Here is a 25,114-nt window from a genome sequence, read left to right as displayed (position 1 = left end):
CTCCACCAGTTGGAGTCCTGCTCTTTCTGTCAGACTTGCTTCCAAACCTCTCCCCAGACCTCATCCAGTGTTGGAGCTGGTCAGAGTAGGCCTGGACTTGACAGTCACTCAAATCATCTCTGATTCATGCCAGAATGGTGTCCATGGAAAGCTGCTGTTGAGTGGGTGCCATGGATACCACATCAGCTCAATATGGATGGGTGGATGGCTGGAAATAGTCTGATTAACACCACATACATCCAGGGTGGAGCTTGTGAGACATGGGTAACTCAAACCAGCTCCAATTTACGTCAGAATGGTGTCCATGGAAAGCTGCTGTTGAGCAGGTGCTGGGGATGCTGCATCCACTCAATGTGGATGGGCAGACGGCTGGCAATAGTCTGATTAATGCTAAATACACCAAGGGTGCAGCTTGTGGGATCTGGGTCACTCAAATCATGTCCAATTCATGCTGGAATGGTGTCCATGGAAAGTCACTGTTCAGTGGGTGCTGGGGATACTGCATCCACTCAATACAGATGGGTGGATGGTTGGCAATAGTCTGATTAATACCACATACATCCAGGGTGGAGCTTGCAAGATCTGGGTCACTCAAATCAGCTCCAATTTATGCCTGAATGGTGTCCATGGAAAGCTGCTGTTGAGCAGCTGCCAAGGATACCACATCTGCTCAATACAGATGGGCAGATGGCTGGCAATAGTCTGATTAATGCCAAATACATCCAGAGTGCAGCTTGTGAGATCTGGGTCACTCAAATCATCTCTGATTCATGCCAGCATGGTGTCCATGGAAAACTGCTGTTCAGCAGGTGCTGGGGATACCACATCTGCTCAATACAGATGGGTGGATGGCTGGAAATAGTCTGATTAATGCCAAATACATCCAGGGTGCAGCTTGCAAGATCTGGGTCACTCAAATCATCTCCAATTCATGCCAGCATGGTGTCCATGGAAAGCTGCTGTTCAGTGGGTGCCAGGGATACTGCGTCCAGTAGTGCCAGGCCCATCTTTATGTTTCAGCAGGGTACACCTTACTGGGGCCAGGCCTGCCCATATGCTGTGACAATATAAATAATACTACAGAAGGGCCCATCCATATGTTGTGATGCTATACATGAGATTACTGATGGGCCTGTCTTTATGTTTCATCAGAGGTACATTTTACTGTGGACAGGCCCATCCATATGTTGTGACAATATAAATAATATTACTGAAGGGCCCATCCATATGCTGTGGCTCTATTCAATGATACTAGTGATGGGCCCATCTTTATGTTTTGACAGGGTACATCTTACTGAGGCAAGGCCCACCCATATGTTGTGACAATATAAATAATACTACTGAAGGGCCTGACCTTATGTTGTGACTCAATTAAATGATATTAGTGACAGGCCTGTCTTTATGTTTCAACAGCAGTACATCTTACTATTGACAGGCCCATCCATATGTTGTGACACCATAAATGATATTCCTCCTGGGCCCACCTTGATGTTGTGACTGGGGTGTAACCTACCAGGACAGGCCTGTCCATGTCTTACAGCAGCTCAGTATTCTTAATTGGTCATGGGCCTGTCTAAATGTTTCAACATCCTTACCCACCATGGGCCCTCCCATATGTTGTGGTAATGCACTTACAGGCCCATACATATGTTGCTCTCACTTTAGTCCCTTGGGCCTGTCCATGTGTACTGGCTAATCTATTTAGGTGGGCCCATCTCAGGGTCTATATAAGTGTTGGTGTTTTGGCACACAGGCTGCCCATGTGTTGTGACTAAATGGACTACATGGGGTCCCTAATTTGAGGTTTTCCTTAATCTGGATGGAACTCTTTGGTGAACCTGGCCACAGTAGAGCTCCCCTGACCAGTTGTAGAGGAGATTTGATGAGCAGAAAGGCCAGATTCAGAAAGAAGATGGATATTTGCTCTAGCAGAGGCAAAAGTGCATTTCATGGTGAAGTAGGGTTAGCTGAGTGGGACCCAAGCCATTTCTATGGCTCAGGACTATGTACATTACATAATCAATCAGGGTTGAAGCACAAAATCCCTCAGAAGTTGTCAAATCTTTACATTATTTACTAAATAATGACTGACAACATCATGCTCAAAAAAGTGTCCCAATGACATGTCATTTTAAAATGGTCATATCTTGGTGCCATGTCAACTGAATTACATAAGAAAGCCCATGTTGTCAAGGCAACAGTTAGTACTACCTTTGGTCCTGCAGGAGTTTGAACTAATCCCTATTGGCTCTCTCATAAATCTCAACTCTTTCCAAATTCACCTAACATTGGGACACTTTTTTGAGCCACTGTTCCTGGACACTGTCAGGCCAGGTCTGTAAACTCCTTGTTGCCAATGATCATTCAGGGCTTTGGGACCATTAACTCCAGTCACATGGGCTTAGGAGGTGGGAAAAATTGGATACATTGGGGTTTTGCAACCATTATGTCACAGAATGTCATGCAGATGACCTGGTCAGTGGACCACTACAATGTGATTTTGCATGATTGCCTATGCTGTCAGATGTGTGTGGGTGCCCTCCATGGTCATGAATGTACTGCTACTTGTACAATGCTATTATATGTGTTTTGACAGTTAAAACATGCCTGGCAAGGGAGATGCCTTGCCCCTGTACTGCAAGCAGCTACTTTGCTAGAGAGCAGTGTCACAGATGCCAGAGCTGTGCAAAGAAGTGTTGCAAGTCACACAGCTTTTGGTTCTTCTCCTGTGAAGAAACCAACCACCCACCCTTTGCATGCAGAACCCAAATCCAATCCCTCAAAGGCCTCAATGATTGAGGATGGTTGTCACTCAACTTCACTACTGTTCCCCACCACAGTGCAGACCCCATAGCAACATTCTATCACCTGGGGATTGTTGATGCTGTCCAGACACTTGGAGTACAAGTCTGCAGGTCTATGTCATTATGTGTGCCACCAATCCTCCACATCTTTGAAGATTGCTCATGCATCCTGCTGAGACCAAACTTACCACAACTGACCAAACCACAGATACATTATCTACCATCCTACATAGATAAAAATTTGCTGCCAATTTGGAGTAAGCTATCATGCACACTCCAGACAGACCTTGCAAGGTGAACAAAGTGCAGTTTGTCCCAGTTCAGATGTATCGAAGTGGGCCAGAGTTGCCACTTTGATCCACTTCGAACTGAGTTTGGTTCGACGGCAACACTACAATAGTGATGAGCCTTAGAAGCATGCGGTACGAAAGTTTGCACTGCTACGACTTTGATTGAGCTCATCAATTGGCTGTCACTCAAGTGGGCCGTTCCAAGTGTATTAGACTGTCGAGACACCGTCTAGCAATCCCAATGGTCATTACTCTTTGCGTAGAGCTCCGGTAATACCACCCGTCAGGATGCTCGGAAACTCTTGGCTACCTACAGCGTAGAGCAATGATATCGATCCGCCCATCAACAAGAACAGGGTTAGCGCAGTCCCGGCAAGCAAAACGAACGGACTAGAATAGTGTGAGCTGATGTCGCATACGGGAAGCTAGGTACTTGCCTGCTAATATCTTGTCGCTCACACATGTCTCCTACCCAGATTTGTGTCTGTCCAGACTCGCTCTTCGTTGTTTCGCAGGAACACACAAAGCATTGTCCCTCTTGACTAGTAGTGCTGACGCACGATCCGTGTCCAGAGCATGTATTCGTTGCATTCAGACACGCATATTCGGAGGCATGGCAATCTTCCGATGGGCGCGTGGACGTTTGTTGAACATTTGAGGGGGCGGAACTCTGCTGCGAGAACTGTGGAGTTCTTTTCTGCGCAGGGGGCGACGTATACGTCAGAAGTGCAAAATGTATAGACCGGTCAGAAAGTGCCGCCTCGATTGCGCCGCGCACAGCTTGCGTAGCCATCCGGTATGATTCGCTTTCCCGACCGTGCGATGCTGCAAGCTGGGGGATGCTAGTTAGTTGAACGCCAGCGAAACGATCAACATTAGCGTCGATATAATCCGTAAGCGTTGAAATTTCGGCAAGGAAAGCTTCGTTGGCGGGTGTTGGGGCGGAGAAAATGTCCAGAGCGCGCGGAACACCTTCGGTTGGCACGGAGCGAGCAGCAAAGATATAAGAAAAAATATGGGCTGCACGACGCGTGCACATCTTCAGAAATGTGGATAGAAGGTCTTTGCTTGGCTCAGAGAAAGAGAAGTTTGGTAGCAAGGTTGGTGGAAGGACGTCTGGCGAAGCTCGTTACAGGTTCCAAGAAGTAACATGGGCGGAGTGAAATTTACCTGGAGCATATCTCTCGTCCATGAGAAGCAGCAAAGCATTCCGGTTGCCGCTAGCTACGAAATCCCGTTCGGTGACGAGGTGGCCCAACTTTACAGACTCTTGGGTCAGTTGTTCGAACTGGTCGAGACCAAGGTGTGCTGCTAGCACCTGGCTCGCTTGGTGTGGTGAGAGACGAGCAGGCAACAGCTCGGGTGGACTGAGGTAGACATCGGCAGCCCGTGTCAGGCCAAGAAACAGTAGACATGCAGAAAATCCACGCATCGTCGATGCCGTTGGAGGTGGGCATCCTGTGTGTTAGGTAATCACCATTTCACTGCAGAAATCACGTGACGCGCAGGGTGGTCCGAGCGTGGGAGTCGCTATGGCTGGGGGCGGAGTTTGAATTCCAGGGCCTGTCCTGCAAGTGTCTCAAGTATAAAAGCTTGCCCTCTTCCCACCACCCAGTACCCCCTCAGGAGAGCCTCGCTGTGTTCGGTGAATCAGTATCGACGGCACCGTTCACAATGTCGAATAAGATAGTGGTGAGCTGCTCACCCGGCCTTCGTTGTAGTAGTCCAGTTGGATAACAGAGAGTCCTTGAGCCTGTGGTGTACCGCCAAGTCATTGACGAGGTTATTGCGGCCGTTAAGCCCGAGTTCGACGAGTTCGGGGTCAGTGAGGATGTCCTGGCTGATTTGCAACACGTGAGTAGTGCCGTCTCCGCGCTGCTCACGACGTGACTACTCCCCTTCCCCCCGTTTAGAAGTGGCAAAGTAAAGTAATCGCCTCGCGGGTTGCGGATTTCGAACCACCACAACAACCAGCCCAGCATCCTGTTTATCCCGCACACTCGATCCACATGATGCAACACCATCCCCACTACCCACCACCCCATAACCCCTATGTCGTTTCCCCACAACAGCAGGCTCAACCAACTCAGGTGAAGACGGAACCCGTCGATAATCGATATATTTTGAGTGCACCACCGGGAATGTCCTACGCATTACCGCCGCTTCCCGGACCCCAGCTGAACGGCTTAAAAGCACCCACTTATCCTGGTGGACAACAAGGGGTTCTTTCTTTCCCTCCTCACCCCGCTCAGCTCGCCCGTCCTACTGCAGCTCCTCGATCCTATCAACCCCCGGCACCGCCATCGCAAGCCCCATCTTCTTCTGTGCAAACCTCAGTTACCCAGGCACAACAAGGAACGCCTCCCCAGCCGACGCCGCCTACGCAATCGCGGCCACCTTCAAGCCCGCAGAAAATTCCCCAAGCAGATGGACCTTCATCATCCGAGTCAGAATCACCATCACCCCCTCCAAATCAATCATATGCGCCTCGTCCCTCCCATCCGTCGCTTCCGCAACCATCACAGACGTCAGGATCACAACCCGGGGATTCTGAAGCAATCAATAGCGACCTTGATGATTCCGACACAGAAGGGGAAGAAGATGCAGAAGAAGGTGGCCCGGGAGACACTGACATTGTCTTCTGCACTTATGACAAGGTTTGCGTCACTCCGCATAGATTTTTTTGGCGCCCATCCATGCGTTTACCATTTCCTAGGTGGGGCGAGTGAAGAATAAGTGGAAATGCATATTGAAGGATGGAATGATCCATGTCAACGGGAAGGATTACTTATTTACAAAGTGCACAGGGTGAGTTATGGCGTGGAATGAGCAAGTAACTTCTGATAATTGGTACGACAGGGAATTTGAGTGGTAGTCACGTCGAATTGCCTTCTTTGGCTCTTATCTCCATTTGTCACTATCTGCATTGCACTTGATACACAGCACTCAACATTACCAGCGAAGTCGTCGCTCGATGTATAATATCGTGACATTAGATCTGTATCTCTTTCAAGCTTGATCTGAATTGTGTTCAGAAATACGGCCACGACTTTCAAGTTAAACTCGGTGAGTCAATTGCCTGGTCTCGAAAATAACGCGCTGACGAACTTTTCTAGCGATTCGAACTGCACCCCAGAAGGAATTAAATCTTTCCCCAAAATTCCCCGTCATCTAGATAGACAAAATCTTGGCTTACACGATTTGCATCTTGAACCCGGCTGAGTTGCCATATGCCCTACTGAGATAAAGGGGAACAACAAACACTAGTCATACTTGGTCCTTAGGGTTCAGAAGGAAGCCAGCATGCAGGTGTTGTACGAGGTACGCAGCAGAAAGCCAATCAACCATCCATAGGTGAGTAATTTGATTGCCTTCCACTGCCATATGAAGCTGAACTCAGCACTAGCCAAGGTTGCGCCTTCTGCCCAAATATGAGTTAGCGTCTTGATAACTCCGCCGCGAGAGTGAATGCGACGTTAATGATTTGTAGATGCAATGTTTGACTCCTTCTGTTCACGACGGTGCCGTCAATGTACTGAGATAGAAAGTAAGCCCCGATGTTGCTTAGTATAGGCTCCTTGCTTCGCTTTCCAACGTCATAAAACGATGCTTCCTCAACACGAGCCTGGGCTTCGACGACCCAATGGGATGCGCAAACGTGTCATTATTATTGCCGTCACACCCAGGGTCGAACTGTTCGATCAAGGATTCTGCCTGGTTTGAGTAGACTGTCAAATTGATTGAAGCAGCGTCCTTTTTCAACAGCTCGCGTGGTACATGTTACCTACTTTGTCTAGATTGACAGCAAGCTACAGAACTCGATTATGACGCACGTTGGTCGGCAGAACTACAATTGGCCAACCCAATTTGACATACCTTCGGACTCAGCAATCTGTTCAGAGATGAGTTCGGTGGATTGTTCCTTCTGCTAACCTACTTTGCAGATGGGGAAGGGGTATTCACAGGTGATAAGGTTAACAAACGTTTACTGGTGTGAAGGTATCGCAATGATTCAGTCATTTTCGGCCGGCAACAATTGTCGGCATGATGGAACAAGATCACGAGGGCTATGAATTATGTTCATGATCCTTCGAAGAACGGGGATGTGATCTGACATAACGGTTATAACTTGCAGGTGGATGTAAGGCTCCCTTACCCTGGCAATCTCGTCGATTGGCAAGCCTATCCAGCAAAATTACGGTACAAGGGGTCATGATCAACGTGTAAACGTCCGAAATTCTCCTCGGGGACAGGTGATATAGGGCCTCGCCTGAGCCCTGACCATTATCACACTGATTTGGAGCATCACCAACAATCGAACACAATATGACGTGACCCAGAACGTGCCAGAATCAAAACATCTGGTTCGCTGGTGCCACCATTCATTGTCGGTCATCTGAGACGTAGGGCACTGTCTGGGCGTTCGACCTTAGCTACTGTAACCCACGTACGGTGGCTTTACCTTTAATCCTGGGATTCCTGGTGTAGTACCTTGGACGGCTCCAGAGTCCGATAGCGGGGTAGCGAGACATACCACCCGAGTCGGTAGATATTGCAGGTGGGCCGAAAGACTGAGGGAACTTCCAGCAGAGTTGCAGGGTCCCAGTCAGCGGCCTATTGACACACGAGCACCACTAGCGACAACTATCACACAACGACATCGTATTCTTTTGAGTTCATTGTAGCCGCTAGTATGAGTGTGCGTAACGTAGACTATCATTTTGAGGGATAGTGTATTCCATACGTGTCCCTTCTAGTTACGGTACAAGTGATTTAGGGTGCACACAACCGTCAACACCATGCCCATCGGCTTGGAGAGGCGGACCTGAATGAATCTGTACTTGGGATAAGAGTGCACACACTACTGTCAGGGGAACATTTGGCGTGAGTAATGATTTCATAGTCAGAAACCCCGTCTCCCAGCCCTCGCTTCGCTCCCGTTGGCGTGATCGCAGAGTGGATGCTAGCACCTAGTTGGTGGAGCAGCTGCCTTGGAGCATTGGAAGTGTCAGTGAAGTACTTTCAACTCTTCTAGTTTGACCGACTAGAGAAAATGGTCACCCTGAACGAGCAACCGGAGCGTCTTGTCATCTACGGGATCTCTCTTGTACGGGTGACTCCGTTTCAATGAGTGCAGTGGTGCAAGGTCTACCCTACGTGATCCAATTCCTGTAGGTTTCTCTTGTAAGGAACTCGTCACTTCATATAATTGGCTGGGGCGCTCTGGGCTAAGTAGTTGGGCAGGAGGTGGTAAAGAAATTTGAGAAGTGCCACGAGTTGTATATGATGGCGCAGTATATGGAGAATATGGGTAGGAAGAGTTGCCGCTAGAGACAGCATCTCGAGGGCCGGAAACGGTTGTATAACCGAGCACAGGCGTTCCGTAGTCAGAAGAGGACGACCCCTGCGGTGATCGGGAAGAACGTAGGTTGTAGGAGTAAGGTGATGTGTTGCGAGAGAAAGCTGCACCACTATCACGGGCAGAAGGCAAACCCATATCACAACGCGCGGTGGGAGGCAAGTGGTATTGCTCATCTCGGCGGCGGTAATCAGATGTGGTTACTGGTGCAATTCCCTTCTCCCGGGCAACTAGAGTCGATGAATCCACTCGCATGCTGTAATCCATAGAGGTACGCCGATTGTCTGAAGCGGGTGGACTGTTTGTGGGTAAGGACGGGCGGCGACATTTATAGTCGGCGTCATCGTCGGATCGAGTTGTTGAGAAAGTGGGAGAGGAGCTTGTCACAGGTGACAAGGGTGTAGGAACAGAATACTGAGGAGCTTCCGAAGACTGACATGAAGTGTGAGAGGCGTATGAGTTTAGGCGACCAGGTTCTTGCACAAACGTGGGTGTAGAGAATGAATTGGCCTGAATTGGGTAAGCTGAGGGAAATGGGGCATACGTCCTTGTCACAGAGGAGCTGGTTGGTTTCAAGAGGTCGGAGCGCGCTCGAGAGTCATCACCTTTGCGACTCTTGCTAACACGAGTGCTTTGGAATGTACCTTCCGGCACAACAAGTTCAGCCACACCTGGGATATCATCAATGGTGCCTAGTTGGTCGACCGTAGCCTGTGTGAAATAAGCGGCTATTTCGGTTGAGTAACGTACCGTCAAGAAGAGCAAGGAAACCAGCATACTAAGGTGCCATTTACGCCGGCCTTTCTCGGTTTCAACCCACACCGAGTATGTCTGCTTTACTAGAGGGTCCCAGTCACGAGGGGGTTGTTTATCAGATGCCCTGAAATTGGATGGTGAGCGAAACAAACGATGGATCTGGACAAGTTATTTTTACCCGGAACCGCCAGCCTCCGTCGGTGGCGTGTACTTCTCATAGTAAAAAAGGAACTCCTATAGCAAGTATATGATGACTCTGGCCATGGGTAGGATTCCAGCACGCACGTCTCGCACGCGGGAAGGGCTCCAGCGTTTGCCTTCTGTAAAACGTTCAATTCCCAAACCAGTTATTTCTGTGTGAGGGCCGCGCTCCTCCCATGCATAGATACAACCAGAACAGAGAGCGAGACGTTCGTCGCCGTCGAGACGTCTCGTAATCATGGGAAGGATACGGAGCTGCACAGCGTAAAATATCTTGTGAGCGTCGCGAGTGGAGCGGATGCGAACATTCGTGCACGTTGGCTTCTGTTGCATGGCAAGTGGAGGAGGGTATGGAACAGCTGCCAAGTACTGGTGGAAGGATGAGCAGCGAGTATATATTGGGTCCTAGATCTGGGGGAAGGGGGATGATCTCGTGATTAATTAAACTATTTTTTTCTGACTTGGGGGTTTGTTTGAATCGAGATTTTGTCACAAAAAACGTCCAACTGGAGATAACCTGATCAAGTCTGCACCTTATTGGTGCTGATGATCCAAAAGGTTGGTCGCCAATCTCGATTACCGTGTGAAAACTCTATCACTTTACAGCTTAAATTCTTTTTTTCCTCTGTCTCTGCCTCTCTTTCTTACATGATTACCCTTCCAATTCGCAATTCCATCTGGTTACCATCCGCTCGCGGCACTCTGTACTGTAAAAACCCTCCCATTACCTTCGAGGTCTCGCCCCCTAAATCTATTCGCAGGCAAAACTCCCGCGATCGGGCCAGGCGACAGATCAAATTTGAAATAGGGTTTGACCTTGCAGGGTTGCCCTGACTCCATCTCCCTGCACCAATAACATTCATGTGCGTTCTGTGTAAACAACGCCCATATACACACTAGTAAGCTCCGCTACGGCAGGTATCATATCACGTTACCCTGGCATTATCAAGCGATCCTTGGCGCTACTAATCTGGTGGGGGGTCCTTCCATCGAACCGGCTCCGTCCGACTCAAAAGAAATGCGCTAAAACGCTAAACAACCCTAATTCGCTTGAGAGTGCATCCTGCTGATTTTCCAGTCTCGAAGTGGTTGTATGTGCAATTCTGCCCATAGAAAACAACTGTGCATTGGGATAACACTCATTCGCCTATCCAAGTGGGGGCCTTGATCCATATCGAGCACTAACACTTGACACGGGAACGGAGCTGGCCGAACCTGCCATGGCCTATAATTTTTTGGCGTAGTGAACAGAAGCCAAGTTGACTTCCCCTGAATGGCGCGCCTCAATTGTATTGTGCATCATGCAGGGCCCCGCACCTTTTCTCCAAACTCAGGCATACATCGTCTAGTCCTATTCGAGGGTGGCGATTAATGTTTCTTAGCAGCTCCTGAGCGGCATTCCAAAATCCAACCTTAATCCGCTCGCACCTACAACAAGGCCCAAGCCACAACACATAGACTACCAGTTTGGTCGTCCCGGACCATCAGCCCTGGGGATGACATCGTCAACCCTGAATTCACGTTCTGAATCTGTCAAAGAGTGGTCCTTCATCACGTCCACATTCCAAGTGCCTCTTAAACCGGGTACACAGGCGGCGTTTGTGGAGCATTACCTAAGCTCGGCCTTTGCCTTGTATAGGTCCCCCTCACTCGGAAACGTTCGGTCTTGACTTGGTAAGTGGCGAAACGGAGATCACACGCAGTCAGGCGACAACTCGCGAAAAAAACAATGCTGTCGTGCAGGGCTTCGCCGGAACATGCACGTCGTGAGAGCGAGCTGCAGAGTGGCGATACATGTATGGCAAGTCTCAAGGGTGTTTTGATCAATCTGAGATTACATGAACAAGTATCGAGGGAGACACACACAACCAATCATACACCAATGCTATGTATAGAGACATGACTTGAGAAACAAAGTCCTCCAGCGAGTAACATGGGACCAAAGATCAAAAAAAAAAAAAAAAAATATCAATCTAAACAAGGAAAGAAAGACATGAGAGCTTCCTCGTCCACCGAGTGCCTTTTGGGAGGAGGAAGGTTCTGAAGGTATACCAGGGGCGCAAGAATTTTGCCATTCCTTGTGGAATTGTGTGTTTGGGAGTCATCTGCTGGGGGAACAACCTTTGACGACCCATTATTGGCGTAGGTATCGTGTGACAGGCGCGCGGGGGAGAGATATGGCACATATTGCATGTGAACCAGCGGATAGGACGCCTGTTCTTCACGAACGACACGGCTTGACCGACTGGTATTGTGTCGAGCACTTCTATATTTTCCTGATGGCACGTCGAGCGATGCAAGTTCGGGAATGTCAGACACCGTTCGCAAGTAATCAACGGTATCGCTGGTGAAATATGCGACTGTGAAGATTAAGCTCGGTTTCCGATCATTAAGCAGACCTCACATACTGAGATGCCACTTTCGACGCCCACGAGAAGTATCAACGAAAACGGAATACGTTTGTTTCACGAGACTTGAACGAGCCGACTGGTGTCGAGCTGCCGATTGAAGGCGATTGCTAGAACCAAGGCTGCGCAACGGTCAGCAAGAATCATGAGTTGGGACTGACTGCAACAAACGTGGTGTCCGAATCAGAGTTTATCTCCACATCTATTGGCTCTGGATCTTTCTCTTGATAAAACAAGAATTCCTGTGGCCACGTCACCAGTCTGCACTCGTATGATCCACGCCAGACTTACATCGCGAACGCGACTGGGACCCCATCTGGGTGATAGCCGTTGAGCTCACGTACGATAAGGCAGGGTCGTAAATCTAACCGCTTCCCATCAGTCCATCGTTCAATGCCAAGCTAGTTGTATTGGTTGGGTCAGGGCTGGTTGAAATCAGAGCGTGCCACCTACTCCAGTGGCCTCTGGGTTGGGCCCACGTTCTTCCCACACGTAGACACTGCCGGACGAGATCGCCCTTCTTTCCTCCGCGTCCAGGCGTCTGGTGACCATTGGCAACACGCCTAGTGCCACAGCATGGAATATTACTTGTGCATCCTGTGGTGACCTGACAGATGGTGAAGGTAACAAATAGCGGTCTTGCAGACTACACTACCTCACACGTAGCCTCGTGCACGTTGGGTACTGCATGTTTAAATGTTCGGGAACTTGAAGGCAAACACAAAAAAAAGTCTATGGATGGGGGAATTAGTCGGCCGTGGTATTTGACAGAAGCGTGAGAGCAGACTTGACGTTGACGATATTGTAAGAGGACAAAGGGAGGATTCCAGTGCCACACTAGTGGAACTGATGACTGTAAGGTTTCGACGAACGACTGAAGAACCGTTTGGTCGTGGTAGTGAGGGGAAATGCTTGTAACCTAAATTTCCTACTTGTTGAAAAAGGTTGGTTTTGCGGGGCGAGTGCTGGGTGATGGGAACTCTTCCAGACTCTTCCTGTGACAGCCTCTTATATATATACGGTTTAATATAAAGTACTAATACTTCTCTGTATGTAGATCACATTTAGGTATGTAAACGACCCAGTGAGGTATTTTGGCATACACAACATAATTTGCTGCCGTGTTGGACCTTTGAAAGGATGATCCGAACTGATAGTCGCACTACGACTCAATTGGACCAACCTAGCCAGGTGGGATGAATGCGTAGAGAGCACACCATAAATATTAGTCCGTGGACTATCAACCCTTGCCATCAGACATCGTACGTAACTGTGACCGTCGTGCTAAGGGCCTGAAATCCTAGCTCATGAGAGTGCCAGACTACCAGGAAAAGATTGCAGGACTGGTCAAATGCTTACAACGAGCTCACTGCTTCACAGGGTGGTTGGCCCATCAGCTGATAGATAGACGCAGTGTGTGTGATGCAAGCGCAGCCATGGTGGCCCTTTGCTTTGCACACACGAATACACCTAAGAGAACCGACTCAGCCAGATAAGACAATGCACGTTCTGCAGAAAGGAACTCACTTCCACTTCAGTCCAGTGATCGTAACGTCAGCTTACGCCCGTATGTAAGTAATATGTATATCTATGTGATTTGTCCCACCTGCGCAGTGAAATCTGAACCTGGATCCAAGGATATTTTTGCGGTGAATGCACATACCACGACGGCGATATTGGGGGGTGCCAAAAACTTTTGTCGGACACAATTAGATAGACCCTGAAGGACAGCCATCCAGGTCACGGCACGAGTCATAATGCGAGACGAGCATCAAACCACCTGTCCTAACTCGAGTACCCCACAAGCTATTAGTATGTTCACGAGAAATGGACATGCCTTAACAAATGTAGTGGACAAGGGGTGCATTTTCCACATGTCCCACTGGAGGGGGCTTTCACAGATTCCAGAGCGGCATCAGAAGGCCGGTCTTCTTTTGATTTGTCGTCCTCCCTGCTGGGAAAGACTTGGTCAAGTAGCAGGCACCTTTCACAGGAGGCCACGAGTACGGCACCATCGGCGTTTGGGTCGAACCTTGTCAGCATTCATGCCAAATGCAATTGTGGCATTGTGCACACCAGGAAAACACGAAGGTCCGAGATGCTTACGTCAGCGATGTTGCCAAGCTTTTGTATTCTCTATTGCAAGTCCAAGTTGGCTGATTTTGGTCCTGTATGATTTGTGCACGAGTCAACCCTCGTTTCTCCCATTTCGTTATCAATAAGCACCGTAGCCTGAATTGCTCAATCAGAACCGCCATGTCCATCAGGCAACCTCCCTGGAAGCCCGATCTTCGTTGCACAGAGGAGCCCGTTCTCAGGATATACAATTCGTTGACCAAATCCAAGGTACGTAGGCTGATGCACCTGCATGTGGACGGCCAGTGGCTCAAATTTGATAAGACGGAATTCATACCCAGGAATGGACGCATCGTAAAGTGGTACAACTGTGGACCCACGGTTTATGATGCATCTCACATGGGTCATGCGAGGTAAGGTTAGCACTTCTTTCTGTCGAAAAGAGGCTGTACGATTTTGCAACTGCAGGAACTACGTCACCCAAGATATCTTGCGGAGAATAATGTCAGATTATTTTGGTTACGATGTGCACTTTGTCATGAACGTCACCGATATAGACGATAAGGCAAGCGGATGAGCTGCCCAATCGTCCATGACAGCCTGACAGATTAGCAGATAATTCTGAGGGCACGGCAAAAGTATCTCTTCGAAAGATTTCGTGACCAAGTCGCATCTCTTTCCGCAGATCTCATTGACAGAGTGTCCGCTGCCTGGAAAGCACATGTGTTGAATAGGGTTTCGAGGGCCCTTCCAGACGATGTCAAAGCACGGGAAGGGGATGAAAACGCTGGTTGGTTGCGGATCGAGCAGTTTATAGAGGACAAGGACCGGAAAGCTGAGTGTCTGAAGCGCGACGAAAAATTTGACATGCACTTGAGAGCTGCTGTAGGTTCCCGTGTCTTCGTGTCGAATTGGCTACTCTGACCGGACCTAACTAGCTTCAGACCTTGACCGCACTTTCTATTGCTCGAGAAAAACTGTCCTCTTCTGAATGCGATCGGGAGTTTGCGCTCCAGTTAGTCGATGAGTCTCGTGATATACTCTCTGCATCCCTAGATGAAGAAGTAGGTGGTTTGAAAATTCGGAGACCGACGCTGATCGACACTACAGCTAAAACATACAGTCACAGACCCATCCATATTCAGAGCGTTGGCCGCGTACTGGGAGAACCGATTCTTCAGGGATATGGACCGCCTACGGGTTCGTAGGCCGGATATATTGACACGAGTTACCGAATATGTCCCGGAAATTGTTGACTTTGTAAAGCGGATCATCGAAAACGGATATGGTTACACGCACGGCGGCAGCGTGTATTTCGACACATTGGCATTTGATTCGTCCGGTAAGCACGTCTATGCGAAGTTGGAACCTTGGAGCAAGGGCAATCGTGAGCTTCTTGCTGAAGGCGAAGGTTGGTCTTCCAGTGAGCTTTTAAGATGAAAGCCTATCGACCTTGGTGGGACTAGGCGCACTCTCTGGGAGCAGTGGCAAACGATCACCAGCCGACTTTGCGTTATGGAAGGCGTCAAAAGCAGGCGAACCATCGTGGCCATCTCCGTGGGGTTCGGGTCGTCCAGGATGGCACATCGAATGTTCGGTCATGGCCAGTGCCATCTTCGGTGATAACATGGATATACATTCGGGTGGTATTGACCTTGCTTTTCCTCACCACGATAACGAGATTGCACAATCCGAGGTAAGTGATTACTCCTGCGTTGGAGTTTCACCTAACGTGGGCCAGGCCTATCACGGATGCGAGTCCTGGGTAAATTATTTCATCCATACGGGCCACTTGCATATCGAAGGTCTCAAAATGAGCAAATCGTTGAAGAACTTCATTACCATCGATGTGAGTGTAACTGGGAATCCCCCGATGACCTCATAGTCACGCAGGGAAACTAGGAAATTTTGCGAAGATATACCCCCCGACAACTGCGCCTAGCGTTCCTGTCACAGTTATGGAATGCCAAAGTGGACTTCTCTGAGTCGTTGATGACAGGCGAAGTAAGAACAATCGAGAGCAATTTCAACGTAAGGAGCCCACTATTTTATGTTGTTTATTGTTCGGTCAACCAATCTACTGTGCAGAACTTTTTTGCGACAGTCAAGGCCATAGTACTTACGAATAACGGACAATCGGATGGATACCACCATTATGAAGACCCTGAACGAGAACTCATGAATGAGTAAGTTGCACGTTTAGCTTTAGTGGTATGCCTTAGCTCCCTTCAGGCTGTACCAGAGTAAACTGTCCTTCCGTGCTGCCCTCTGTGACTCGTTCAATACTCCGGAGGCGCTCAAAGTTCTACGTGACCTTGTTTCAAGGACAAATATTTACATTAATTCTCGAGGTAAATTGCTGAATGTAGGCGTGGTGGAGCAATCGGCCCGCTGGGTAGGTCAGATGCTACACATGTTTGGTCTTGGGGAAGGCTACGAGCCAGATTTGGGATGGGGAACAGAGCAAAATAAGAATGGAGGGGCAAACGTGCGTAACTGTATTTTAACTCACACGTTGAGTCTGACAGTCGAAATGATAGCGGGAAGGGGTTCTCATGCCGTATCTTCGAGTTCTCTCCTCGTTTCGGGATGGAGTCCGGCGGTTGGCCATCGCAAAAACCGAAGATGCTCCCAAGCAGATTCTCAAGCTCTGTGATCAGCTGCGAGACGACGACTTGGTACCTTTGGGTGTTGCCCTAGACGACCAAGAAGGTGACATCCAGTCTATCATCAGTGCGGCGTCGGAAATGATACATCCTTGCACCAGATGGGAAGGCTCTCGTCAAGCTAGTTCCCCCAGCTGAGCTAATCAAAACCCGCGACGAGAAACGCCAGAAGCTTGAAGCCCAAGCTCTTAGAAAAGCTGCCGCTGCAGAAGAACAGCGGCAGAAGCGGCTTGCGAAACTTGAAAAAGGACGCACACCTCCAGAGGAGCTTTTCAGACCACCGAACGTACCTGAAGGTAGCTATAGCCAATGGAACGAAATAGGTCTACCAACTGCAGATGGTTCTGGAGAGAAACTTAGTAAAAGTCAGGAGAAGAAGCTTCAGAAGTTGTGGAATGATCAAAAGAAGCTGCACGAGGAATATTTAGCTTGGCAACAACAGCAGCATTGACAGTGGTCGCTTCTACCCTAACAGATTCTAATAGGATATCAAGCAAATTTCTACCATTCACAGCTTCGCACTATTAACTTGGCTATTTGCTCTAGTCCAGCCTGGTCGTCCTCGTCGAAACCAGACAATGCAAGACAGTCCAAGTCCAGCACTCCAAACACAAAGGGTCCATCGCTTCCTTGATAGATAAGGGGACATACAATTTCGCTATTAGTGGATCCGTCACATGCGATGTGCCCTGGATAGGTGTTCACGTCTCGTACAATAACCGTTTTGCCATGAATGAATGCGTCAGCACACACACCTCGAGCCTTGTCGGCTTGGAGGTTGATAAGCTGACACGCTGGTTTGCCGCAAAAAGGACCCAACAGCAAGTTACCCTTGTCTCGTGATACACTCGGTTGGCTGCTTGTGGGTGTGGTGAACTGTGGGTGCGGGAACAGGGACGGAAGAATATAGAATCCTATGATAACAAAGTCAGGGTGGAAAGGATGCCGTGGTCCAACTCGTAATAGAGGTGGTGTACTAGTGAACTCACCACACCAGTTGACAGCACGGTCGCCGCTTCCGAAATATGCAGGGAAGGCGAGAAGGCAGTTGTAGATTAACGAAGATGCATTAGCTAGGTTTGTAATCTGCACTGCTCTCAAGGGCAAGTTGTGGATGGAAGCGGAATCACATACCCAGTGCCTTTGGCCCTCGAGCAATGATTCCAGTTGCGAGTATACATGGTCCCAGAACTGAGACTTGGTAGTTATTGTCGACGGTACCAGCGACGCGTCTGCGTGTGCCATCTGATGGAGGTCACTCGGACGGAGATGGCTGTGGCATTGATTTGCTGGGGACAAACACAGGCGGCTATGGCCTTCGATGCTCCCAGGGCATGCCAGAGCTCGGAAGAAGGATGGATTATTGACTGGCTCTACATTTAATGCTCCAAAAGGTCGACGGCCAAGCGTCGTTTGCGCTGGTGATGTGTCCCTCATTTCCCCTACAGAGGATCCATTGCATCGACGCAGTCCTTCCATTCCCCTGGACTCCATCGAAACAAATCACTCTTGTCATACAACAAGGGGAGAAACACGCCCACGATTGGCGCGCATTCTCGACCACCCGTCACAAGATTTCGGGGAGGGTGGGAGTACGGCGTTAGACACCAGTCGCGCCGAAACTACCGGCGGCGAAACTACCACCGTCGTACACAGGGTGAGTCTCATCCTCAGCGTCATAACTTAACTGACCATCTTCGTTTCAGGTTAGCCGTATAGATTCACTACCCAGCGTAGCTCTCCGTTACGGGGTTTCGGTGGCTGCACTCCGTCGAGCTAACAATTTGTGGCCTTCTGATCCCATTTACCTCCGCACCGAACTCAAAATACCTTGTGGAGACCCACTGTCAACCCAGCGCAAGCTAACGAGCGTTGAAGACGTCGACGCAGCTTCCCCTGAACCTCCCTCCCGGTCATCCTCTGATAGTTTATCCACTCTCACAACTACTGTGGGAGACGCTATTCTCTCGATGTTTCCTGCTCGTGCATCCCTCGACTCATTATTGAGTTCAAGGACGAGCTCAAGCGAGGTTCTCGAACTAGGTAATCTAGTTGCGATGCGTGCGAGCAGGTCTGTGTCAGGCGCCCGTCACGTTTCTATCACCCGCGATGGATACGAGTTATCTATCCTGGGGAACCAGTCCAGAGCACCAGTCACTACGACTCTTCCTCCACTTCCATGTGTAGCAACTTCTAGTGCCGTTTCTGCTTCGGCGAATGTACCATTGCACTGTGATACAGCACGCCGCATCGATCCAACCGTTTTTATTCCCGTCCGTATGTCTCAGCTTGAGCCAGAACCGGCCATGGAACTACCTATACGGCGTCATGGCTAGCTTCTGAATAACCCGTTCATCACGCCATACTCCTAATACATCGATAACTATTATTGACGGACGATCTTCTATGGCGCCATCTGTGATTTTGTATTAAAAATTCGACTTACTATCTAGAATCGTCTGCGATTTCATTTTGCCTGCCGGACACGTTACATCCCAGTGTGTCTCACTTGTCCTAAGAAGTCCTAACTTATCCTCCAGTTTGTACACCTTTACTCGCCAGAGCGGGTTCGCGGAGGATCTATATTCAGCTTGTGTCAAGTTGTTTGTCTTAGAATGGTGTCTTCCTCTGTAGCCTTCTAGTTCACACCACGGATATTTGAGGCTAGCTCGCTCACGGGATGGCAGCAATTGCCGTCTCCACTGCCGTGCAAGATGGGCCAATATGAAGTAATCCCCGGCCGCCGAGCATGGGCATTCAAGTATGTGACAAGCTCGACGGTCCATGGGTACCAAGTTCGCAGCTCATGCACCTCAATTCAAAAGATCCGTCTTGACGTTCCATCAGAATACATACCCTTAGGTACAAGAATTGCCACAAGTAGGTCTCACGCTGTCTACTCATGAGATCTGTAGCGGAGCCGTTTGGAAGGCGGATCCTGCCATGTCGTTCCAAGGATGTTGTCTCATTTCAGGGAAAACACACGGAATTCCCAATTATGTGACGGAACACATATTACCCCGCATTGATTCGGATCTCAATGACAGTATCCAACTCGGGAGAACTCGGAACGCCGGCAAGAGGAAGTGGTACACTAATTATCAACCAACTTAGACCTGGTCTCTTCATCGCCGAGGCGGACTGGTAGCAAGCACAAAATTCCAAGTACGACGTCTGATGTATTCTCAAACTCGCACCAACGAATAACTCCTGTTGGTAGGTAAAACAAAGCGTCAGGCACGAAAGAGACACTGGGTCGATATTCCGACGGTCATGATATCATCTAAACTTTCTGGAGATATCCGACTGATTTTGCCGCTGTAAAGAACATTGACGGATATGCTGGACGGAGATTTGACCAGATGCTACATAAATCAATGGTATAAGCCAGGGGCAGAATCGATCGACACTAGGATGTTGAACATAAATGCGTGTATTTCCTGTCGCCATCGGTTATCAACACCAAATGATCAATTTGGCCCGCGGTCCTGTGGAGCAAAACTACGTTCTCGTTGTTGAAAGCGAAGTTTGCATTGCAACTCGGGCGTAAACTTGTCAAATTCCTAAGTTCTGTCTCCTGAGGGGCGGATTGAATGGTCTCCACTGTTACCTGTTCCCGTTGGATGTTGAATTTGTCGATACGATGACATTTCACCGCGGAGGGGCCGGAGCCCTAGATCCGGATCGACTCTATCGTCCAGATTCGATGGCGCTGTATTGCGACATGTTCGTTGCCGTCAGGAAAATAACACTTTACTATTTTTGACTTTTTGTGACTAATGTGACTTTTTGGGAAGGAATCTACTATCATTACCCATGTCCTGCAGGCATGGCTGCACTTTTCTTGCTGATCTTGGTCTTGTTCAAACCACCTAATTCATAGCTTTCAGTAGATACCACATACATTCAAATTGATGAAGGTTCCAAAGAGATATTGTGAATTTTCAGACATTTTCTAGTCTTCTTGGCTTAGATATATCATCACTTAGTTGTCTCAACAGATTCTGTTCTCTTTTCATTCTTCAAAATGCTGTATATGGTCAAAAAAAAAAGTACAGATAGTAGGTTCCTTCCCAAAAAGTCACAAATAGTCACAATAGTCACAAAAAAGTCAAAAAAAAGTCACAAAAAGGTCAAAAATAGTAAAGTGGTAATTTCCTGATGGTGATGGTTCATCATGTGAAGCAAATACCATTGAATGCATTAAGCAAATGCAGCATACACATCTGCAAGACAGTCAAATTACAGCATGTGCTTCAGACAGTTTTTGAATTGTTTGAGAGCTTGGCACACACTGTCACTGATGCTAAGCACTCTAACGGTGCTCTTAGAGCACTAAGCAATTTGCAGATGCACAGGAGTAGTGAATTGTGGATACTAGGACCATTGATGAGGTGACTTTCTCTGCTTGTACCATGCTTAGAACAGCTGAATGGTGTGGTTGAGGGTGTCTGAGGCTATGGCTTCCATCACCACATGTGATCATTTGGGGGCTGACACTCTTTCAATTGCCACCCGACTCACAGCATTGAAGTTGGTGTGATTGATGCACAGAGACAAGCATTTGTTGGAAATATCATAATAGTTTCAACTCTAGATTTACACGTGCATCAACACATTGTATATCACATGACTTTGCTCACCAAGCAGCTCCACAATGATGTCATTCTGACATCATGGTTGACATCATATTCCATAGCATTCTCTGCTATTCTTTACTCTATTTAGAAGATATACTGTAGCTCCTTCCTTATACATTACTGGTCCATGCATACAGCTACATGTATATAAACTCAGGGTATCTCTCCTAGAGTCCCTATCATCTACAACAGACAATCTACTGTTCATTCAAACAATTGAGCCCCAACAAACCTTTCCTCAAAAACTACCTGCTAATTCAAGTATAAGGCAAGTGCTCTTGTCCTTAGCTCTTCATAGTAGCCCATCCTCTGTGCAATAGGTTATGAGCCCTGCCTTCTAGGCATTGTGCTATTTACATGGTTTGCATAGAACGATCACTGCTGAAGGATGTATCACTATGGATTGTGTAGGCCTAGATGCACTAGGGTTAGCTGTAGTCACTTTTGCTTTGTCACTTTTGGCTGGTGCAAACCAAGCCATCCTTTTACTTCATTATGGTGGTTTTGATCCTTTTGATTTGTGGGAGCTTTTTATTCACTCCACCACCTTTTGGTTTACATTTCTAGGACTCACTCTCTGGTGGTGGCATCGTCAACATGTCATTCAAGATGCTGTTGGCATTCACACCTTAATAGCTGCTCATTGTATGCTTCCTGCTCTGCCTCCTCATTACTTACATTTCCATCTTCCTGATGTCAATTTCAAGGCAGACCTAGACCCCATACTGCCATACTCCAAGGAAGGATTTTGTGATCCTCCTGCTCCTTGTTGAGTGCTGACTCCTCTTCCCGAGGAAGTTCAGGCTTTGAACAAGTTGCTCCACCCTGAGCCCATTCTTGTGATTGTTGGTCCTGCTGACAATCTTGCTGAGTTCGATTTATTATAACTCGTTCATGGTTCTTTAATTGAGCTATGGGAACTAATCTATGGTCTTTACTCTTCAAGTATGTCTCTTGTCATTGCTAAGTGCACCGAATTGCTCACTGCCAAACCCTGTGATGGAATGTATCTGGAGGGTCTGAAGTGGAGGAAGTATGTGGTTAAAGAGATGGTTGAGTTCATAGAAATGTTATATGTATGTGACTGTTTGTCCTGGAGAGAGGCCATGCCATCTTCAATGGCTTTCTTCAAGAAGCCAAACCTGGCAACCTACCTTGTTCCACTAGCCACTGTGGAAACAGTGTGGCAGCAAGTGCCCCACTTTCCTGGCTTTGAATCTCCATATTTTTATCCTGGCCTTCACATCACACATCATGGTTACTTTACTGACTTCTTCCCTAAATTAACTCATACCTCATCACCTCACACTATTGCTAACTTCAATGGTTGCGATCTTCCTTCAGTTACATATGAAGATCCTGTGCTCTTCACTGTCCCTGCATTCACAATCACGCATGACACCTTCATCTACATCTACTATAACGCCCACATCCTTTACGATCCCTGCTTCTGCAGGATCATCCCTCCTCTTCAGGTATGGCATGAACATCTTGAATGCTGTTTCCAAGGAACTTGGGCTGACAGCTCCACTGACATTGCATGTGTCCTGAGGTGGTTCTGTGAAAGACAAAGAAGTGGAGATCAATTTGATAGCTCTCTCGCTCAGTTCATTGCTGAGCTTAAACTACAAAGTGATATGGGAAGTAGCATTGGATATTCGGTTACTAACTGACACCTTGGCTGGACTGACTCAGCCAGTAACCATCAATTTGCTTACTGGCCTGGAACAGCAGAGATTTTTAAAGATCTTGAATGTTCCATGGAGAATTCTTCTTTCGACTATCTCACAGAACCCTGATGCTGAGGAATACTCACGACAGCTCTTAGTAGAGCTCACATGGCTAGAGCCATTAGGCAGGCTCTATCCTCTTCCAGGTACAATGGATGTACCATATGTATCAGGTGGGCGATACCATGAGGAAACTAATGGATGTATTTTGGACAAGTCATATAATGTCTTCAAGATACTTGTAAAATGTTCTCATTTTTGCCATTACAATTCCCTTGCTATTCCTTATTCTTGCACTAATCCCTACTTGGGATTTATGTCAAATGGTGAACTGCTGCATGACTGTAACTGGTCATTCTTTGTGTATCACTATTTTCCCCCACTAGACTTTGAAAGTCTAGAGCACAATAATTCTCACATTGCTGCAAAGCAATTCACTGAGAAAGGAATTAGCATCCCTATCAAACTTTGGTGAAATCCTTGTCCTCATTTCCTGAAACCCTGTGTTAATCACAAATCGCAATCTGCTAGAGCATCTGCTCACAGACCTAAAAATCAAGGATCTCATCGCCTTCATCCACCTTCCAAATTGACTCATCCCACCAAATCGTTCCTATATGAACACTTGCTGATGGACTTTTGACACTAGATGTCCAAAGGTCTTTTGAAACAGATTCTGAAACTTAACAGAGTCAACTATGCCTCTTGGTTGGTCCTAATGAAAGCATATCTCCAAACTCTTGGCATTATGAATATTGTTGATGGCACTACTGCACAACCAGCTAATGCTGGAGCTGCACAAGATGCTTGGAATGTTTCAGATACTTGTGCTCAAGGAATTCTCATGTTGTATTGTGATCTGATGATTGCAATGTCCATTGATGCCCTGGCTACCTCCAATGCCAAATGGGCAGAACTTAAAAATAAATATGGCAAGCCTTCTGCCATGACAACCTTTATGGAATCCCAATGCCTCATTCATATCCAAATTAAACTGAAGGATGATATCATGGCTAAAATCTCAGAGATTACCATGATCATGGCTGCAATTGCTGGACAAGGCATTGCACTAAATGATAAAATGAAAGCCCTCATCCTCATGCATTCCATGTCTCAAGCATGGGAACAAGCACTGGTTAATATTTTATCCTCCATTCCTGCTGATCAACTTTCTGCTGATACAGTCATACCTCATATGAAAGAAGTCTGGGCCCATAAATTGGGCAAAACACTTTTACCACAAACTGAAAAGGCTTCTGGGTCTTCTACCCAGGTTAAACAAGAATCAAATTCTTTACTGGCATGCATGAACAAATCTCCTCTTTGCAACATTTGCAGAGGTGGTCATAACACTCAGGATCATCATGGTGGAAACTCTGGATCTTTTCATGGAGGTCGTGGCAGTTGTGGTTGAGGAGGAAGAGGTTGTGGATGTGGTGGATATATGCCTTACCCACAACAGCAGTCTTCTGGCTCTTGTGGCCAAGGACAGAATCGTTGCCAAGGCAAGGGCAAGGCCCAAGCTTCTGCTGTTGAAGTTGAAGGCACCAAGGCTATTGGTGCCACCTATATTGAAGAAATTCCCAAGGATTGTTTTTATGATCCTAATACTCACTCCTATTCTTATGATGAGCAGTATGGGGAATATGCTGCTGAGGAATTTGATATCACTGCAACATCTATTCCTTGTGACCCTTCTCCCAAATATACTCTGAATGAACCTACTCCTGTTGAGAGGGTTTATTCCAACAACCTTAATGCCTATATTGGATCTCATGTGATTGGGGAAACTCAAGCATATGATCCAGACCTCTCACATGAAGATATTGCAACTGCTATGGAGTTGGTCAAACATACTCCCAACAATCCAGTAGATGCATCCACCAGTCAACTTGCACTGTGGTATTTGGAAGAAATTACCAATTACCAACCAGATCAAGTTGAGTCAGTCAAGATTTGTGTCAACATTATACACCTTGCACATGTTCTATTTGTAATCATGCAGCCCTTGCTCTCCAGCAAGTGGACCAGTCCCTACAGGAATGATGGGAATGGGAGACTTCGAACTCTCATCCAAGGCAGATTCCCCTTCCCACTACTGGGGAGGACAGGATATGTCCTTGTAGTCCCATCTCACCCTCAATATGAGTGGGAGATCCTGTTCTGGCTCGCGAGATCATGGTG

At 47.8% G+C, this 25,114-nt stretch overlaps 7 protein-coding genes across 7 annotated transcripts; 3 read left to right on the top strand and 4 right to left on the bottom strand.

Moving 5' to 3' along the window:
- Positions 1 to 2,964: 2,964 nt before the first annotated feature.
- Positions 2,965 to 4,542, bottom strand: F5J12DRAFT_843522 (uncharacterized protein). Its single transcript, XM_051746217.1, has 3 exons — positions 4,265 to 4,542; positions 3,532 to 4,210; positions 2,965 to 3,484 (listed from the first exon to the last, which is right to left on the bottom strand). The coding sequence occupies exons 1-3, from the start codon at positions 4,524 to 4,526 to the stop codon at positions 3,343 to 3,345; spliced, it is 1,083 nt and encodes a 360-aa protein (XP_051598325.1). The 5' UTR covers positions 4,527 to 4,542; the 3' UTR covers positions 2,965 to 3,342.
- Positions 4,543 to 4,637: 95 nt separating this feature from the next.
- F5J12DRAFT_239960 (transcription factor IIA alpha beta subunit) lies at positions 4,638 to 6,337 on the top strand. The gene is made up of 7 exons (XM_051738543.1): positions 4,638 to 4,786; positions 4,847 to 4,948; positions 5,008 to 5,751; positions 5,811 to 5,902; positions 5,954 to 6,080; positions 6,130 to 6,160; positions 6,211 to 6,337. The coding sequence occupies exons 1-5, from the start codon at positions 4,769 to 4,771 to the stop codon at positions 5,967 to 5,969; spliced, it is 972 nt and encodes a 323-aa protein (XP_051598324.1). The 5' UTR covers positions 4,638 to 4,768; the 3' UTR covers positions 5,970 to 6,080; positions 6,130 to 6,160; positions 6,211 to 6,337.
- A 1,407-nt stretch (positions 6,338 to 7,744) lies between these two features.
- Positions 7,745 to 9,774, bottom strand: F5J12DRAFT_843511 (Gti1/Pac2 family-domain-containing protein). Its single transcript, XM_051746216.1, has 4 exons — positions 9,495 to 9,774; positions 9,388 to 9,443; positions 9,233 to 9,333; positions 7,745 to 9,181 (listed from the first exon to the last, which is right to left on the bottom strand). Exons 1-4 carry the CDS (start codon positions 9,741 to 9,743, stop codon positions 8,139 to 8,141), a joined length of 1,449 nt encoding a protein of 482 aa, XP_051598323.1. The 5' UTR covers positions 9,744 to 9,774; the 3' UTR covers positions 7,745 to 8,138.
- A 1,584-nt stretch (positions 9,775 to 11,358) lies between these two features.
- F5J12DRAFT_843497 (Gti1/Pac2 family-domain-containing protein) lies at positions 11,359 to 12,427 on the bottom strand. Its single transcript, XM_051746215.1, has 6 exons — positions 12,272 to 12,427; positions 12,188 to 12,219; positions 12,110 to 12,134; positions 11,990 to 12,060; positions 11,819 to 11,928; positions 11,359 to 11,770 (listed from the first exon to the last, which is right to left on the bottom strand). Exons 1-6 carry the CDS (start codon positions 12,368 to 12,370, stop codon positions 11,379 to 11,381), a joined length of 729 nt encoding a protein of 242 aa, XP_051598322.1. The 5' UTR covers positions 12,371 to 12,427; the 3' UTR covers positions 11,359 to 11,378.
- A 1,507-nt stretch (positions 12,428 to 13,934) lies between these two features.
- On the top strand, positions 13,935 to 17,458 carry F5J12DRAFT_843476 (tRNA synthetases class I (C) catalytic domain-containing protein). Its single transcript, XM_051746214.1, has 13 exons — positions 13,935 to 14,164; positions 14,219 to 14,307; positions 14,363 to 14,459; positions 14,510 to 14,779; positions 14,833 to 14,958; positions 15,005 to 15,305; positions 15,361 to 15,590; positions 15,636 to 15,743; positions 15,797 to 16,080; positions 16,127 to 16,382; positions 16,435 to 16,606; positions 16,662 to 17,248; positions 17,315 to 17,458. The coding sequence occupies exons 1-12, from the start codon at positions 13,991 to 13,993 to the stop codon at positions 17,009 to 17,011; spliced, it is 2,457 nt and encodes an 818-aa protein (XP_051598321.1). The 5' UTR covers positions 13,935 to 13,990; the 3' UTR covers positions 17,012 to 17,248; positions 17,315 to 17,458.
- Positions 17,062 to 17,805, bottom strand: F5J12DRAFT_906474 (GAF domain-like protein; the record flags this gene model as incomplete). Its single annotated transcript, XM_051748790.1, has 3 exons — positions 17,062 to 17,474; positions 17,550 to 17,646; positions 17,695 to 17,805. The coding sequence occupies 3 exons, from the start codon at positions 17,803 to 17,805 to the stop codon at positions 17,062 to 17,064; spliced, it is 621 nt and encodes a 206-aa protein (XP_051598320.1).
- A 76-nt stretch (positions 17,806 to 17,881) lies between these two features.
- On the top strand, positions 17,882 to 18,900 carry F5J12DRAFT_949556 (uncharacterized protein; the record flags this gene model as incomplete). The annotated part of the gene is made up of 2 exons (XM_051749781.1): positions 17,882 to 18,217; positions 18,267 to 18,900. The coding sequence occupies 2 exons, from the start codon at positions 17,882 to 17,884 to the stop codon at positions 18,894 to 18,896; spliced, it is 966 nt and encodes a 321-aa protein (XP_051598319.1). The 3' UTR covers positions 18,897 to 18,900.
- Between the last annotated feature and the right edge of the window lie 6,214 nt (positions 18,901 to 25,114).

This window comes from Pisolithus orientalis (assembly GCF_024613125.1).
Source record: "Pisolithus orientalis strain OTSU chromosome Unknown F5J12scaffold_23, whole genome shotgun sequence".
In the NCBI taxonomy this organism is placed as follows: Eukaryota; Fungi; Basidiomycota; class Agaricomycetes; order Boletales; family Pisolithaceae; genus Pisolithus; species Pisolithus orientalis.
This window is presented reverse-complemented; position numbering and strand designations above follow the sequence as displayed.